The sequence below is a fragment of the Aythya marila genome (genome assembly GCF_965140915.1).
Source record: "Aythya marila genome assembly, chromosome: 27".
NCBI lineage: Eukaryota > Metazoa > Chordata > Aves > Anseriformes > Anatidae > Aythya > Aythya marila.
Window position 1 is genome coordinate 5079432 of NC_139068.1, and position 16174 is coordinate 5095605.

General features: G+C 68.2%; 2 protein-coding genes across 2 annotated transcripts; both read left to right on the top strand.

The window, feature by feature from the left end:
- Positions 1-812: 812 nt before the first annotated feature.
- On the top strand, positions 813-6540 carry YJEFN3 (YjeF N-terminal domain containing 3; the record flags this gene model as incomplete). The annotated part of the gene is made up of 6 exons (XM_082779798.1): positions 813-859; positions 3424-3532; positions 4835-4945; positions 5028-5141; positions 5586-5736; positions 6341-6540. 6 exons carry the CDS (start codon positions 813-815, stop codon positions 6538-6540), a joined length of 732 nt encoding a protein of 243 aa, XP_082635924.1.
- An 897-nt stretch (positions 6541-7437) lies between these two features.
- CILP2 (cartilage intermediate layer protein 2) lies at positions 7438-14965 on the top strand. The gene is made up of 9 exons (XM_082779814.1): positions 7438-7564; positions 8868-8966; positions 9416-9688; positions 9876-10058; positions 10634-10792; positions 10877-11137; positions 11258-11366; positions 11440-11597; positions 11730-14965. The coding sequence occupies exons 1-9, from the start codon at positions 7504-7506 to the stop codon at positions 14111-14113; spliced, it is 3687 nt and encodes a 1228-aa protein (XP_082635940.1). The 5' UTR covers positions 7438-7503; the 3' UTR covers positions 14114-14965.
- The last annotated feature ends 1209 nt before the right edge of the window (positions 14966-16174 follow it).

A 16174-nucleotide genomic window follows, 5' to 3' on the forward strand; every position in this document is an offset into this window, starting at 1 on the left:
CCGAAGCACCAAGGGGCTGGAGGAGGGGGGGGTGGTGGTGTCAGGGTGCTGCCCCCCCCTCATCTCCCATCCTGGGGGGGGGTCTGGGGGCAGGGCAGGGGCTGCAGCCCCCCCCAAAACGTGCTGGGGAGGGGGGGGGACTCCCCAAATCCCCCACCTCGGGGACTTCTTGGTGTCACAGTGCAGAATGGGGGGGTCCTGAGGGTCCTGAACCCCCCCCCCCGATTGGGGACCTGAGGGTCCTGAGCTCGCCCCTTTGCGCTCGCTGCTGCAGCGACCACAGGGAGATTGGGGTTAAACCCCCCGTTTTGGGGGTTTTTTGGAGGTTTTTGGGGTGTTTTGGGGGGTTTTGGTGTGTTTTGGAGGTTTTGGGGGCTTTGGAGAGTTTTGGGGGTTTTTGGAGGTGTTTTGGGGTTGTTTGGAGGTTTTGGGGTGGTTTGGAGGTTTTTGGGGTTTTTGTTTTTTTCCCATCCCTCGGAGAGGGACGGGGGGGGGCGTGTTAAGGGGGGGATTTGGGGCGTCCCCATCACCGCCCCTCCCTACAGAGCTCGTGGGGAGTGTGGGGGGGGGTCCCAAAGCACCGCCCGCGGGGGCAGCTCCCGGAGGATGGGGGGACGGGGGGGGGGGGGTCCGGGGGGGGCGGGGGCAACCGGAGCCGCCTCCCCCGGGCGGCACCGCGCAGCTCCGGGGGGGCCGCGCCGCTGCCACCGCTCCCGCAGGGCTCCGCCGGTGCCCCCCAGGTCCCGGTGCGCCCCCCCCCCAGGTCCCGGTGCTCTCTGGTCCCGGTGCCCCCCCCCCCCCGTGGTCCCGGTATGAGCTCCGCGCCCGGCCCCTCCCGGGAGCCCCCCCGGTATCTCAGGTGAGTCCCAGCCGGTCCCGCGGACCCCCCCCCACAGCCCCGGGGGGGTTTTTTTTTGGGGGGGGTTATACCGGAGTCCTGCCCCCCCCGGTGCCCATCTCCGTGCCGCCGGACCCCTCCCAGTGGTGCTGAGCCCCCATCCCCACCGGGACTCGCTCCGGGAGGTGTGGGGGGGCTGCAGCCCCTGGGGTGCCCCCCCCACCGGGCTGGGAGCCCCCCCCGGAGCAACCGGGACCCCCCTGGACCCCCCCCAACCCTCCAGGGGAATGCGAACGGGACCCCGGGTGGGCTCCGGTGCTCTGAGCCCCCCCCCACACAGCCCCGGGATGCTGCAGGTGGCGGTGTGGGGGGGTCGGGACCCCCCCCCGGATGCTCCGAGCCCCCTCCCGGGACCCCCCCCGGTCCCCTCCGGCGCTCCCGAACCTCTCCGGATGGGGACGCGGCACCTCGGGGCCCCCCCGCGTGTCCCCCCCGGGGGTACCCAAGGGTGCTGCCGGCTCGGCCCCGACCCCCCCACCCTTCCGAGCCCCCCCCACCCCCCAAAAAACCCCCCCGAGCCGCGGGGACCGGTACCCAAACGCCTCGGTTGCCAAAGCAACCGCATCCCGGGTCGCCATGGCTGCGGCACGGAGCGGGGGGGGGGGGGGCGAACGGGGACCCCCCCCCCAAAATGGGACAGGGGTTGGGGAACGGGGCGGGGGTGCGGATTTGGGGTACGGAGCCCCCCCCTCGGGGTGCCGGGGGGAGCGGGCAGGGAGGTGACACCGGGGGGGGTGCCCTCCGCCATCCTGTGCACCCCCCCCCCCCCCAACGAGGTTTTGTCCTCCCCCAGTTCGCGGAGGTTGGGTTAAACTGGGCCGGACTGGGCTGTGCTGGGTGTCTCTGAGCCGGGGGGGGAACAGAGCCGGGTTTGCCCCCCCCCGGGACATCCCTTTGGGGATCCTACAGGTCCCATAGGGACGGCACAGCGCGGCGCTGGGGGCTGTGCGCTTTTTTGGGGGGGGGGCGCAGCTCCCAAACTGGGCACCAGTCCAGGGCTGTGGCAGCCCGGTGATGTCCCCCCCCCCCCGGGGACAAGGACATCGGGACCGGGCCCAGCTTTTCCCTGCCAGCAGCAATTAGGGGCGATTTTTGGCCCCCCCCCCCCCGCATCCCGAGCGCCAACACAGCTGCGGTGGGGCCGGCCCCCAGCGGCTGCTGCCAGCGCGGGGGGGGGACCTCGGGGCTGGACGTGTCCCCGGGTTGTGTCCCCCCACCCCTCCCAGTTTGCCCACAGCACCCCGCTGTGTGGGACTGGGGCCGGGCTGGGACTCACTAGAGGGCACCAAAGGATTGGGAACTGGGATGGGACTGGGACTGGGATTGGGATGGGATTGGGATTGGGATGGGATGGGAACTGGGATGGGATGGGAACTGGGATAGGATGGGAACTGGGATGGGACTGGGATGGGATGGGAACTGGGATTGGGATGGGGATGGGGATGGGATGGGAACTGGGATGGGGTCGGCCAGCACTTGGGGACCTGTGGGATCTGCCAGGGTATCCAGGGGGTGTATGGGGGGTCTGTGGGGTCAGCCAGCACATCAGGGGTCTATGGGGTCTGTCAGGACAGCCAGGCAATGGGGGCTGTGGGGTCTGCTAGAATGGCCATGGCATGTCACGTCTATAGGGTCTATGGGGTCTTGCAGAGGGTCCAGGGGGTGGCGTGGTGCAGGACCTGCTGGGACATGGGGTCTGTGGGGTCAGCCTGGGTTGAGTGAGGCCCCCCCAGCAGCCAGGTACCCCCCAGGACCCCATCCCCATCCCCTCCACCTCCCGAGGCCGGTAGCACCACACCAGCGTCCCCTCCTACAGCCTGGACCAAGTGAGGTGTGCACCCCAAAATCAGAGCCCCGGATCCCATTGTGTAATGATCCCATTACACCCCCTGCTCACACCTGACACCCTCAGCACCCTGCAGTCCCACAGCACCCATGGGTGCTGCCACCAGCACCGTGCCGGGGCTCCCCGGGGGCTTTAAGTTTTCCTCCCGGCGCTTTGGGGAGCTTGATGCTGGCTTCTCCCCGGGGCTCCGATTTCCCCGTCCCTCCCCTAAAAATCGCGGCAGCCGCCTGGACGCGGCACGCGCTGTTCCCATCCGCGGCGCAGGTGAGCCAACAGATGTCAGCAATTATTGTCCGACCCCAGGCTCCCCCGGCCCTGCCAGCTCCCGGGCTCGGCAGCGGGTGAACAACCGCGGCATTGTTCGGCTTTATGTAACGGCGCGAGAGCCCGGAGAGCCCCGGGGACGCTGCCAGGGCCGTGCCTCGCACGAAAAAACGGCCGCGACCCCGCGCTGCACCGCCGCCAGCCCCCAAGTTGGGCACGTGGCAAGCCCAGGGATCTCTTTCCACGCTCACCTGGTCCCCGGTTTCTCCCCGAAAATGCGTGTCCCCTGCCCTGACCCGCTGGTGGGTGTCCCCCGGGGGATGCCCGTGGTCCTGGGGATGGAGCGGGGTCCCCAAGGGGCTCGGTGAGCGCCCCGGGGACGTCCCCGTCCTCAGCGCCGCCCGATTCCCCGCAGCAAGGCGGAGGCGGAGGCCATCGAGAAGGAGCTGCTGGAGGATTACCGCTTCGGGAGGCAGCAGCTGATCGAGATCTGGGGACACGCCTGTGCCATGGCCGTGACCAAGGTGAGGGAGGCAGCAGGGCTGGGGACACCCCGCCAGGGACAGGGGCTTCACTGCCAGCCCCGTCCCATCCCCATCCCCATCCCATCCTGTCCCATCCCATCCCATCCCATGGTGCTGACACCTCTGGGCACTGCCTGCCCTCGCTGCGTGCAGGCAGGAGGGTGCCGGGGGGCGTCCCGGGGGTCTCATTGTGAGCTGGCACCGCTCTTGCTGGGAGCCTGGATGCTCGAGCTGGGTGTGAAGAGGAGGAGGAGGAGGAGGAAGCAGAAGCAGCGATGCTCTGGGCAGTGGAGGTGCAGCACCAGGGGCAGCTTCGTGCCTCAGCAGGGCGGCGAGCTCTGCTCCCTTGGCTCAGCTTTTCCATTTGAGGCATCGGGGCCGCTCTCTGCCCTCTGCTTTTTTAAGGGCACAGACTTTGCCCGAGGAGCAGAAATATTTGGGTGTTGGAGCCTCGGCGCAGCCTGTGGTCAGCGGGGCTGGCTCAGCCCCACGCCTCTCCCCCGGGGCACCCACAGGGCGCAGCATCCCCAGCTCCACCACCAGCATCCTCCTCCTCCTCCTCACGGGTACCACGAGCTTGGGCATCCCCAGGGACCCCCAGCATCGTCCCCTTCCCCGGGCTGCCCCCAGCGCATCCCCAGGAGCCCCGAGGCAGCTGGAGATGTGTTCGGGGCCGCAGCCAAAGGCAGGGCCAGGGCTGGGCGAGCGGGGCTGTGTCCAGCGCAGCAGCGGCTGCGAACTGGCCGTGCTGCCTCTCGGGGCTCCGGTGTTTGGATTGAAGCGGGAGCCAGGCTCAGCGAGCAGGAAAAAATCCGTCAATGGATAAACAGAGCCTCCCTGGGCAGGCTGCTGGTATGTGGAGCGCCGCCGCCTCCCAGCAGGCTGGCGGGGAGCCCCGGCCCGCTGTGGGCACCGTCCTCATCCCACCAAGGGCACCATCCCTGTCCCACATGGGCACCATCCCCATCCCACCATGGGCACTGTCCCCGTCCTGCTGAGGGCAATGTCCCTCTCCCACCATGGGCACCGTCCCCATCCCGTTGTGGGAATCGTCTCCATCCCACCACGGCACCATCCCCATCCCATCACCTGCACCATCCCATTGTGGGAATCATCTCTCCAGCCACGGCACCATCCCCATCCCACCATGGTCCCCGTCCCCATCCCACCACGTGCCATTTTCCACCCAAGCCCTGCTCCCCCTTTCCCCTGTTCCCTGCCACCTCCCCTGCACCGGGTGCCACCCCAGGGTCCCCCCAGGGGCTGGGTGCCCCGGTGCCACCCCCATCACCTCTGTCCCAGGCCTTCCCGCTGCCGTCCCTCCCGCGGAAGCAGCCCACGGTGCTGGTGGTGTGCGGCCCGGCGCAGAACGGTGCCATCGGGCTGGTGTGCGCGCGGCACCTGCGGATCTTTGTAGGTATCTTCCTCCCCTCCTCCTCCTCCTCCTCCTCCCCGAGCACCCACCAGGCCCCAACGCTGCCTCTCCGCCACGCAGGACTACGAGCCCACCATCTTCTACCCCAAACGCTCCCCGGACCCCCTGTACCGGGACTTCACCACGCAGTGCGAGAAGATGGACATCCCCTTCCTCTCCTACCTCCCCACCGAGGTGAGCCCAGGCAGGAGCTGCCCCCCCCTCGCTGCCTGACGTGCCTCACCTTATTATCTCATCATTACCGTTGTTATTTCCCCCTCCTGGCTCTGCTGGGAGCCCGGGGATGCCATGAAATCCAGCGGGCGGCCGCCGCGCCCCGCCGCCGGCCCTGCCTCCCCGAGCCCCCGGCTCTGTTGTTGTTGGAAGCTCCGGCCTCCCTCGGAGGAATGTGACCTGAAATCGCTGTCCTGGCTGGCTGCGTGCTGCGTTTCCAGCCCGTTGCATCCCTCTCTCTTTAACTAGGGGGGGGAGGATTTATTTTTTTTCACCACTTGCTGCGTGCATCCAGTGATGGAGGGGAAAGGGATGCCCCCATTGGCACCGTTCCTACGCTCCAGGGGTGGGTGTGGGGGCTTGGGGACCCCCCCCAGCTGCCTGTTGTCTGTCCCCCCCCCCCAGGTGCAGCTGATCAACGATGCCTACAACGCCGTGGTGGACGCGGTGCTGGGCGCCGAGGCGGAGCTGGGCGAGGGGAGGGGGCCCTGCGCCGGCATCCTCGCCACCCTGAAGCACGTCCGCATCCCCATCGTCAGCCTGGACGTGCCCTCAGGTCCAGCCCCGCGCTTGAGACGGGGTTCCCCCCAGCCCGGGTTTGTCACCCTGCCCACCCCCGGTGTCACCCCCAGCGCGGGGACAGCCCCAGGGACCCCCCGCCGCCCCCGGCTTGGCAGCGTCCCCGCGGTTTTGCCAGCAGCGAGGTTCTGGCGGCGGCTCTCTGAGGATGCATTCAGGGCATCTCCAATAAATAACAAACTCCCCGAACTGAGACATGATGTAATTTGAAAACACCCGGGTGTCTGGTGGCCAGGCCTGGAATTGCCATCACCCCCCCCCTTCGTTCTCCCCCCTCCCTCCCCGCCTCTCTCCGCCGCAGCCGCTGCCGGAGGAGCAAACAGAAGCTCTCGACACGGCAGCTGGTGAATCCCCACCAAAAAAAACCCTGCGCCGTGCCAGGGCTGCTCGCAGGGATGGTGCAGAGGCAGGATGAGGCCAGAGCCATGCAGGGCAGCCGTGGGGCTGGGTTCTGGGGGGGAGGGGGGGCTCCGCATCCCCCAGCCCCACATCTCCACCACCTCGCGGCATCCTCCGCCAGCGCGCAGGCTCGCTGCCCCCTCGGCCACCCCCCGACCCCCTTTCCCTGTGTCTCTCCACAGGGTGGGACGTGGAGGCCGGGAGCAGCAGCGGGATCAGCCCCGACGTCCTGGTGTCGCTGATGGCACCCAAGCAGTGCGCCCGCCGCTTCCTGGGCCGCCAGCACTTCGTGGCCGGCCGCTTCGTGCCCTACGACGTGCAGAAAAAGTTCGAGCTCAACCCGCCCGAGTACCCCGGCACGGAGTGCGTGGTGCCCCTGTGAGCCCCGGCAATAAAGGGCTGGCAGCTCCTCGCCGTGCTCAGTGTCTGCCTGGGGACGTGGGACGAGTGTCGGTGGGCTCCCAAGGGCGGCCGAGGGGTCCCTGGCGCAGCCGCCTTGTCCCCATGGTGTGGCACCGTGATGGGGAAGGAGCCGGTCCCCGTCCCCGTCACCCCATGGTGCCGGGCTGAGCGACCCCAGGGGTTAATTAATGGGGAGGGCAGTGATGAGCCAGCACTGGGACTGTCCCCATGTGTCCTAGCAGCTAGGGGAAAGGGTGTCCTCAGCCCCAAAGTGTCACCGGGGATCTGGATCCCCAACAGTGCAGCCCCCGGTGCCGGGAACCCCGTGCCCTACAGCAACCCGGGTTTTGGGGAACGCATCTCAGGGATGGGGCCAGCAGGGCTGCGGTGCCCAACCACGTCTAACCACGATTTGGGGCAGCGCTGGGCTCCCCGCTCAGCCCCTCCCTGGGTCCTTCACCCCTTCTATCAAGGGGCCATGGGTGCCACGAGCTCCGCGCGGTCTCAGCTCGCTGGCGGGGCGCTCACACGTGGCCCAGGTCACGGCGCGGGCGCCCACCGGCCGTGCCCAGGCGCGGCGGTGCCAGGGGAGGGTTGGCACCCCGGCGCCGACCGCATGAGCTCAGAGGAAGGGCTTTCTCGGCTTTTTCCCTTCCCTCCCAGCCGCATTCCCCAGCGCATCCAATTTTAGCAGCTTTGCAAAAAACAAACCCTCGAGTTTACCGGGCTGGAGCGGCGAGTGGCAGCGCGCGGCCGGCTCGCGGGGAGGGCTCCTTCCCGCTTCCCTCTTGACACCGGGCCAGCCCCGGCGGAGCTGCCGGCCCCGAGTGCCAGGATCCGATTTCTGCTGTCTGCTGGCGCGAGGGGGAAAGCCGTCCTATATAGACCTGCGGGGCGGCCGCGCTCGCAGTCGCGGAGAGGAGCGGCTGCGGCGTGGGCAGCCATGGGGGAGCTGCCGCTGGCTCTCCTGGCTCTCGCTGCCCTTCGCTGCGCCGGGGCACCAGGTAAGATTTCGGCGTTTTTAACGACGTCTCAGGGACCCCCTCCAGGGAAAATTTCTCATCCCCGTCACGCCGCGGCGTGGGGCTGGGGGCTGCCGGCAGCGCTGTGGGGAAGGATGGCAGCACCGGGGATCGGCAAATGTTTGCTGGGGACAGATGGTTGTGACAGCAGCTGGGGAATTTCCCTCCTGTGTCTGCTTGGAGGATGCTCGGGGCTCTTTTCTGCCCCGCTCGGGAGCTTCACCTTCCCCAGGGCTGTGACACCGGAGGGATGATGGGGACGTGCCCGGTGCAGTGTCCCCACCGGTGCTGCCTGATCCGGTGCTGGTGGCTGAACCCGTGTGGGAAACCCCACCTGGAATTGCTGCCAGTCCCCCCCCCAGCTCCTCTGTGGGGCTCCCCAGCCCTGCGTGGGTTCTGCAAGGTGCCCAGGACAGCATTTGTGCGAGGAAGCCAGGAACATCCCCAGTTCTGGGGCAAAATCCATCCACCTTGCAGGGCGCTGCAGGGGTTCCCACTGCCTGGCTGCTCCTTTCCACCCAGCTCTGCCGTGTCCCCCCGGGGATGGGGACAGGGGTGGCATTGCTGTTGGCAGGGGGACGCTGCGTGTCTGTAGGGTGCCCACGGGTACCCACTGCGTGCTCATGGGGTGCTCCGTGCTGCATGGTGGTGTCTGGGGGGGTTCGGACACATCCTGCCCTAAATGATGGACACCTCTGGGACCCATCGGCTGGCCACAAACCTTCCTGGGCTGTTACAGGGACATCGGCTCATCCCGTTTGCTGCACAGCCCCAGACATCCAGCTCCTCTCCGGGGAGCATCCTTCTGTCCGTCCCAGCTCCATGTGCTCATTGCACGGCCAAAACACCCAGGATTGGGGCAGAGCTGCCCCCAGAAAGCCCCAGTGTCCTGGGGTGAACTCCCTGGGGGAGCTGGGGCGGGCAGCGAGCCCCCCCTGTGCCGGCTGCTTCCGTGCAGCACCTGCGATGCCCGGCTCAGCCTGCCCCAGGGGCTTTGCAGCCCAATTTCCTGCCGTGTCCCAGTTTGGTTGCTGGGGGCCGATCGTGCCGCAGCTCCTCACCCCCCCGCCGTGTCTCCCCTGGGGCAGCGGGGAGCTGGCAGGCAGCGTTTTCGGGCAGGCAGCCTCTGCTCCACCACCACCAAACCCTGCCCTGAACCCATGAAGATCCCTGTGCCTGGCCAGGGATGTCACTCGCAGCGTGACATCGGTGTTTAGGGCTTGGTGAGGGTCCTGGGGATGGGGGCGAGCCGGTGCCGGGGGCTCTCACCCTGTGCCTCCCCCAGAGTCCCTGGAGAACGACTCGGAGCCGGGCAAGAGCGGCGCACCGGGGAAGCCCTGGAAAGCAGCCCCCAACCTGGCAGACCTCGACCTGGACACGGCAGGTACGGCCACTGCGGGGCTGTCCCCGAGCCCCCACGGGATGCCACGCCACTGGGGACCCACGGGACACTGTGCTGCTGGGGACAGAGCTGGAGCTGCTCTGGGACACCTCTCCCTTGCAATCCAAAGGGGCTACGTGGAACCATGTCCCCCCAGTGCCAGCCTGCTAGATGACACCTTCCCCCGGGGACAGCGGGGACACCAGGCTCCCACAGCGGTGTCCCCTGGGGCTCTCGCAGCAGGGATGTGGTGGCCGCCCTGTGCACCCCACGCTTCCCATGCCACAGCACCCGGTGCTCTCAAGCCCGTGTGCTTTGGTCCACTCGTCCTCTGCCCTCACAGCCCCAGGAGCTGTCCCCAGGGTGCCCCTTCCCCAGCCCCGGTGGCACCCGGGGCCACACCGGTGCATTTAGGGGCAGAGGATGCACCCCAGCCACATACTCTGTCCCAGGTGGAGGGGCTGAGTGGACGTCCTGGTTCAACATCGACCACCCCGGGGGGGACGGGGACTACGAGAGCCTGGAGGCCATTCGCTTCTACTACCGCGGGCGCGTGTGCGAGCGGCCCGTGGCCATCCAGGCCCGCACCACCGAGTGGGAGCTGCCCGAGGACGTGGGTGAAGTCGTGCACTTCAGCCCCAAGAAGGGCTTTCGGTGCGTCAACAAGGAGCAGCCGCAGGGCAAGACCTGCTCCAACTACCACATCCGCTTCCTCTGCCCGCTGGGTGAGTGCTGGTCCCCAAACCCCGCTGGCACCTCTTGGGGGGGGGTGTCCGTGCCCGCTGTCCCCAGCTGGAGATGGCGAGGGACACCGCCCCGGGGGGCAATAACGATGGAGCTGGGCACGGGTTGGTCCCACGGTGGTGGGTTGCGACGAGCATCCCCCTTCACCGACCACCTCTGCCCTCCCAGAGCACATCTACTGGTCTCACTGGTCCTCCTGGAGCCCCTGCTCGCGGAGCGCCTGTGGCAGCAGCGGCACCCAGACCCGCCAGCGCCGCTGCGTCAACGCGCAGGTGGTGGCCGCGCTGAAGGAGCTCAAGTGCAAGGGCAAGGCGGTGGAGCGGCGGGCGTGCAGCGCCGGCCCCTGCCCAGGTAGGGACCCCCCCGCCCTCCCCACGCTCCCTCTGGCTCCCACCTGCAGCCTCCCCACCCTGTTCCTAAAGAGACGGAGAGGAGACGGCGGCGGAGCCAAGCGCCGGCCCTTCCCCGGCCGCAGGAATGTCGGCGCTGGGCTGCGGTCTCCCGTCCTGGCTTTGCTGGCGAAGGTTTTTTTTGGGCTTCGCTCTGCTCGCCGGCCGGCTCCGGCTCAGCTCCGAGCCCCCGCGCGGGGGCACGGGCTGTCCCATGGGGCCGCAGCCGTGCAGCGGCTGCCCCCGCGCCGACGCGGCAGCTCCCCGGGCGATGTGCCCCCGCCTGCACCTCGTCAGCTTAATTGCAATAACAGAGGCTGAGCTTGTAAAAATAGCTTGGCAGGGGCGTGCAGGGCCGAGCCGGGGGCTGAATAGGGCACGGGCAGCTGGATGGAGACCTGTGGGGTGGGGACCCCATGGTGCCTGCGTCCCCTGTCCCCCGTGCTGCAGCTCTGCAGCATTATCCCCTGCGCCGTGCCCCCTTCCTGGGTGGGGGGAGTGCGGTGCCCGATGCCCACACCCGGCATCTCCCTGCAGAGCCCACGTGGACGGAGTGGGGTGCGTGGGGGCCCTGCTCCCGCAGCTGCGGCAGCGCCGGGACACGCGTCCGCCGCCGGAGCTGCAAGAACGCCAAGAAGCTGCTGTGCGCCGGGCGCCCCGCCGAGGTGCAGAAGTGCCCCCCCTCGCCCTGCCCAGGTACCTGTCCTTGGGGACACGGGGACGCTGCTGACCCCACTGGTGGCGGTGACCCCGGGGTCTCAGCGCCGTGCCGTCCCGCAGCCTGCCCCGAGCACACCCTGCAGGGCACCGTCGTCTCTGCCACCGGCGCGGCGCTGCCCGGTGCCCGCATCTACCTGGAGGGCCGCCCGCCGGTGCTGGTGGCCCGCAGTGACACCCGTGGCAACTTCCACGTGGCCGGGGTGTGCGAGGGCACCGCCGCCAACGTCAGCGCCCACCGCGATGGCTTCGTCCCGGGACTGGCACCCGTCATCTCCAACGGCTCCGGCGTGTCGGTGGCACGCGTGACGCTGCAGAAGCTGGGTGAGCACCGCGGCACCGGGGGCTGCGCTGTGACCCCCTCGGGGTCATAATGGGGGGGGTTTAAGGAGCGGGGAAGGGGTCACCACGGCTGGCTGCACCCTCTGGTCCCTTCTCCCGCAGAGAAGCCCTACATGGTGCTGCACCCCAAGCCGAAGGTGCGGGTGGCCGGGCAGGAGGTGACCTTCTGCTGCAAAGCCTCGGGCACCCCGGTGCCCAAGAAGTACTACTGGTGAGTGGGTGCGGGCAGGGGGGGCAGGGGGTCACCCACCGTGTCCCCGCTCACCGTGTCCCCGTCCCCGCAGGTACCACAACGGGACGCTGCTGGACAGGAAGGTGCACAAGTACGGCAGCCGCCTGGCGCTGCGGGCGCTGGTGCCGGAGCAGGCTGGCACCTACCACTGCAAGGCCAGCACCGAGGCGGGCGCCATCAGATCGGCACCGGCGCAGCTCACCGTGCTGGGTGGGTGGGCACGGGGTCTTTGTGGGGAGGGCAAAGCTTCTAGGGCATTGCAGCATCCCCGGGAGCATGGGATGGGCTTTGTTGGCAGCATCTCCGTGAGATGGGGTCCCTAAATTTCTCTGTCTTCCCCAGCCCAGGGCCAGCAGAGCTGCAACCCGAAGCCGGAGCCCAGCCTCATCGAGCTGCCCGCCGAGTGCCGGCAGGACGCTGAGAGCTCCCGGTACTACGACGTGGGGCACTGCCCGCCGGCACCGTGCGCCGGGAGCCCAGCTGATGGGAAGCGGTGCGGGGCGGGCGCGCGGCGCTGCTGCGGCGTGCGGCGCATGGAGGTGCGGGAGATCCAGTGCGGCGGCGCCGTCCTGCCCGTCAAGGTGGTGGCCGAATGCGGCTGCGGGCCCTGCGCCCGGCCCCGCGTCCTGGTGCAGGGACGGGTGACGGCGGCCGACACCGGGGAGCCCCTGCGCTTCGGGCAGATCTTCCTGGGGAGGAAGAAGATCGGCTTCACCGGCTACCAGGGCTCCTTCACCATCGAGGTGCCGCCGGACACGCAGCGCCTGGTGGCCCGCTTCGTGGACCGGCAGCAGCGCTTCGTGGACGCCGTCAAGGTGCTGCCCTTCAACAGCCGGGGCGGGGCGGTTTACCAGGAGGTGAAGATGATGAGGAAGAAGGAGCCGGTGGAGCTGGACGCCAGCCGGACCAACGCCATCCCGCTGGGCGAGGTGGGCGGCCAGGAGCCCGTCGGGGAGCTCGTCATCCCCGCCGGCGCCTTCCTCCGCCCCTCCGGGGAGGTTTTCAGCGGCACCGTCAAAGCCAGCGTCACCTTCCTGGACCCCAGGGACATCGCCACGGCCGGGGCCGCCTCCAGCGACCTGAGCTTCGCCAACGCCGAGGGGGAGATCGTCCCCCTGCGGACCTACGGCATGTTCGCCGTGGATTTTCGGGAAGGGGATTCGGGCGAGGCGCTGCAGACGGGGCCGGTGGAGGTGCGGATGGACGCGGGGCAGATCCGGATGGCGGAGCACCTGAAGAAGATGAAGCTGTGGTCCTTGAACCCCGAGACCGGCTTGTGGGAGGAGGAGGGCGTCTTCCGCCCGGCCAAGGAGAGGCGGGGGAAGAGGGAGGAGAGAACCTTCCTCATCGGCAACATGGAGATCCGCGAGCGGCGCCTCTTCAACCTGGACGTGCCGGAGGACCGCCGCTGCTTCGTCAAGGTCAGGGCTTACAGCAACGAGAAGTTCAACCCCTACGAGCAGCTGGAGGGGGTGGTCATCAGCCTCATCAACCTGGAGCCCCAGCCCGGCTTCCCCGCCAACCCGCGGGCCTGGGGCCGCTTCGACAGCGTGGTCACCGGCCCCAACGGCGCCTGCCTGCCCGCCTTCTGCGACGCCCGGCGCCCCGACGCCTACTCGGCGTATCTCACCGCCACGCTGGGTGGCGAAGAGCTGGAGGCCGTGGCCTCCAGCCCCAAGCTCAACCCCAACGCCGTGGGGGTGTCCCAGCCCTACCTGAACAAGCTGGGCTACCGCCGGCTGGACCACGACGACCCCAGCTTCAAGAAGACGGCCTTCCAGATCAACGTGGCCAAGCCCGACCCCAACAACATCGACGAGACCAACGGCCCCGTCTACCCCTACCGCAGCCTCAAGGAGTGCGAGGAGGCGCCGGTGAGCGCCAACCACTTCCGATTCTACCGGGTGGAGGTGGACAAGTACGAGTACAACGTGGTGCCCTTCAAGGAGAGCGACCTGACCTCCTGGACCGGCGACTACCTGGCGTGGTGGCCCAACCCGCAGGAGTTCAGGGCGTGCTTCATCAAGGTGCGGATCGAGGGCCCGCAGGAGTACATGGTGAGGTCCCGTAACGTGGGGGGCAGCCACCCCCGCACCCGGGGGCAGCTCTACGGGCTCCGGGACACCCGCAGCGTGCGGGACGGGCTGCTGGAGAACAGCTCGGGAGCCTGCGTGGAGTTCAAGTGCAGCGGGATGCTCTACGACCAGAGCCTGGTGGACCGCACCTTGGTCTCCATCATCCCCCAAGGCAGCTGCCGCCGCACGGCCGTCAACGGCCTCCTGAGGGACTACCTGGCCCGGCACCCGCCAGTGGCCGACACCAACAACACGGCCTCCTTCACCATGCTGGCGCCGGTCGACCCCTTGGGGCACAACTACGGCATCTACACGGTGACGGACCAGAACCCGCGCCTGGCCAAGGAGATCGCCATCGGCCGCTGCTTCGACGGCACCTCGGACGGCTTCTCGCGGGAGATGAAGTCGGACGCGGGCACCGCCGTCACCTTCACCTGCCAGGAGAGGCCGGCGGGGCGCGAGAGCTTCTTCCAGCGCCTGCTGACTTCGCCGGCCGAGGCGCTGGAGGAGATCCGGCGCGAGATGGGGGCCGGCGAGCTGCGCCGCGGCGCACCCCCCGAGGTGCTGGACTTCGCCTCCGGCGTGCGAGCCCTGAGCCCCACGCCGACCCGCCGGACCCCCAGCAGCCGGCGGAGGATGGGCCGGACCTAGGCGCAGCAGTGAGCGCCGCGGTGTCCCCGTGCCCCCCCCTTTCGCCCCCCAGCCCTCCACTTTCCCCCTCGCTTTTACCCGCGCTCATTTATACCGACCGATGGGGAGGGGTGGGATAGGGGGGGACGCGGAGGTGCCAAGGGACAAAGGGACACGTCTGGTGGGGGCCGTGTTGTGTCCCCCCCCATGACCAAAGGACACTTTTCCCAAGGGGGAGGTGCCCCCGTGTCTGAGCCTGGATCTCCCCCCCCTCTCCGGGTGCTGTCCCCTGCCCTCGCCCCCCAGCCCCGTGCGGGGCAGCTCGTGGTGCTCACCCCCCCGGCCCCGGCCGCAGGATGCGGCCCCTCGGGGGTTATTTAAAAATAGAAAAAAAGAGAAAAAAATGCAGGGGAGGGGGACGTGGGACGCAAATAGGGGAGAGGGCTCGATGGGGAAGGGGCGCCGTGTGCCGGGGATTGGTGGCACCTGGGGGTCCTCCTGGGGGAATCCTTGGTCCTGGCTGGATGCAGCAGCCCTTTGGGGCAGGATAAGGAAATACGGGGTGTCTTTTTGGGGAAAAAAAAGCAAGGGTTTGGATAAAAAGCCCTTTTCTCCCTCCCGCATTGGGTGGTAGAGGCTTGGGTGCAGGCAGCGTGCTGGGGACCCCAGGCTCGGACCCCGCAGCTTCCACCCAAGCTCAGCACTGGGCCTGATCCTGCACCCATCCCCCCCCCCTTGCCCCGGATCCTTTGCCCTCAGGGTGTGCGTTTTGCCCCCAAATCCTTTTCCCCAGGCAAAACCCAAGCCCTTTCTTCCAACCTCCCCTTTTTTCCTCGCCGCCAGCCCCCGCGGGCAGAACTGGGGCAGTTCAGCACACGGTGGAGGTGGGAGGTGGGGGGGGGAAAGGGGAGGGGGGGGGGGAGACGACGGCAGGATGCGGCCCCGGGCACGCCACCAATTTGTACATTATTTATTATGAAATATACGGTTTGTGTTTACACCCACGTGGCTGCTGGGTTTCTCTGGGCTGCCCCGAACTTGGCGACAAACCTGGGGGGGGGACCCAGGATCGTTCCCAAACCCCCCCCACTCCTCGACGTACCCAGGATGGGGTGGGGGATTTTTTTTTTTATTTTTTTTTTTATTTTTTTTTTTGGGGGGGTTGCTCCACGCAGGGCTGGCCCCGTACCCCCCTCCCACCACCCCGCACGGTAGCATCGTCCCGGCAGCTCCTGTTTGCCTTGGGCCCGGTTCAAGCAACTGGCGGCCGTGCAGCGGCACGGGGCGGGGGGGCCCCATCCAACCCCGCAGCCGGGGGACGTGGCAGCCTGGGGGGGGGGGGACGGGACCCAAAACCTCCCCACGGCTCCCGGCACATGGGGATGAGCCCAGCCCCATTAAGCGAGGCGGGAGCTGGGGGTCTGTCCGTCCATCCAACAAGGTTTGGGGGGGGTCCTGGAGGATGTAGGAATTGGGGGGGGGCTCCTGCACGTGGACCCCGCGTTGGGCTGCGGTCCCGTAAACCCCCCCCCCACCACCAGCCCCGGAGGATGCCGTAATGGAACAGGCTCCGTGTTTGGGTCCAAAACATCCCCTCCTGCTCTCGGGACAATGTTTCCCTTTTAAAACACGGTTTGGCCAAATCCAGGCATTTTTTCGCCCTTCTACTGGATGCTGCCGCTGGCGAGATCAAAGGGGACGGGGCAGCGGTGGGGAGGGGGGGGGACGGACAAGGGGAGTTTGCCAAAACCACCCCTGGGTGCTGCGGCAGCCAAAACCTGTCCCTCTCCTCCTCCTGCCTGGAAGGAAAAATGCTGAGGATGGATGCAACGGGTGGGGGGGTGCCCCCCCACCCCATGTGCCCCCAAAAAGCTGGCAGAGGGTCCCCGCCCCCATTCCTGGGGGGCTCAGGGCCCTGACCCCATCATGGGGGGACATCGGGGGGTGATCCCCCGAGGGCATCGCTGGTGGCAGCGCCCTGGGGGGTGGGATGCTGGGGGGGGGGGGGGGCAGGATTTTTTCCACCGTCTGCTCAGCTTGGTCAGAGGCAGCAGATGGAAGCAGCTCCCGATGTTATTTTGG

Coding starts and splice junctions, on each gene's coding strand:
- CILP2 (XM_082779814.1), top strand. CDS start 7,504: ATGGGGGAGCTGCCGCTGGCTCTCCTGGCTCTCGCTGCCCTTCGCTGC. Junction 9,689..9,875: donor CCGCTTCCTCTGCCCGCTGG/GTGAGTGCTGGT, acceptor CTGCCCTCCCAG/AGCACATCTACTGGTCTCAC. Junction 10,793..10,876: donor CCCCCCCTCGCCCTGCCCAG/GTACCTGTCCTT, acceptor GCCGTCCCGCAG/CCTGCCCCGAGCACACCCTG.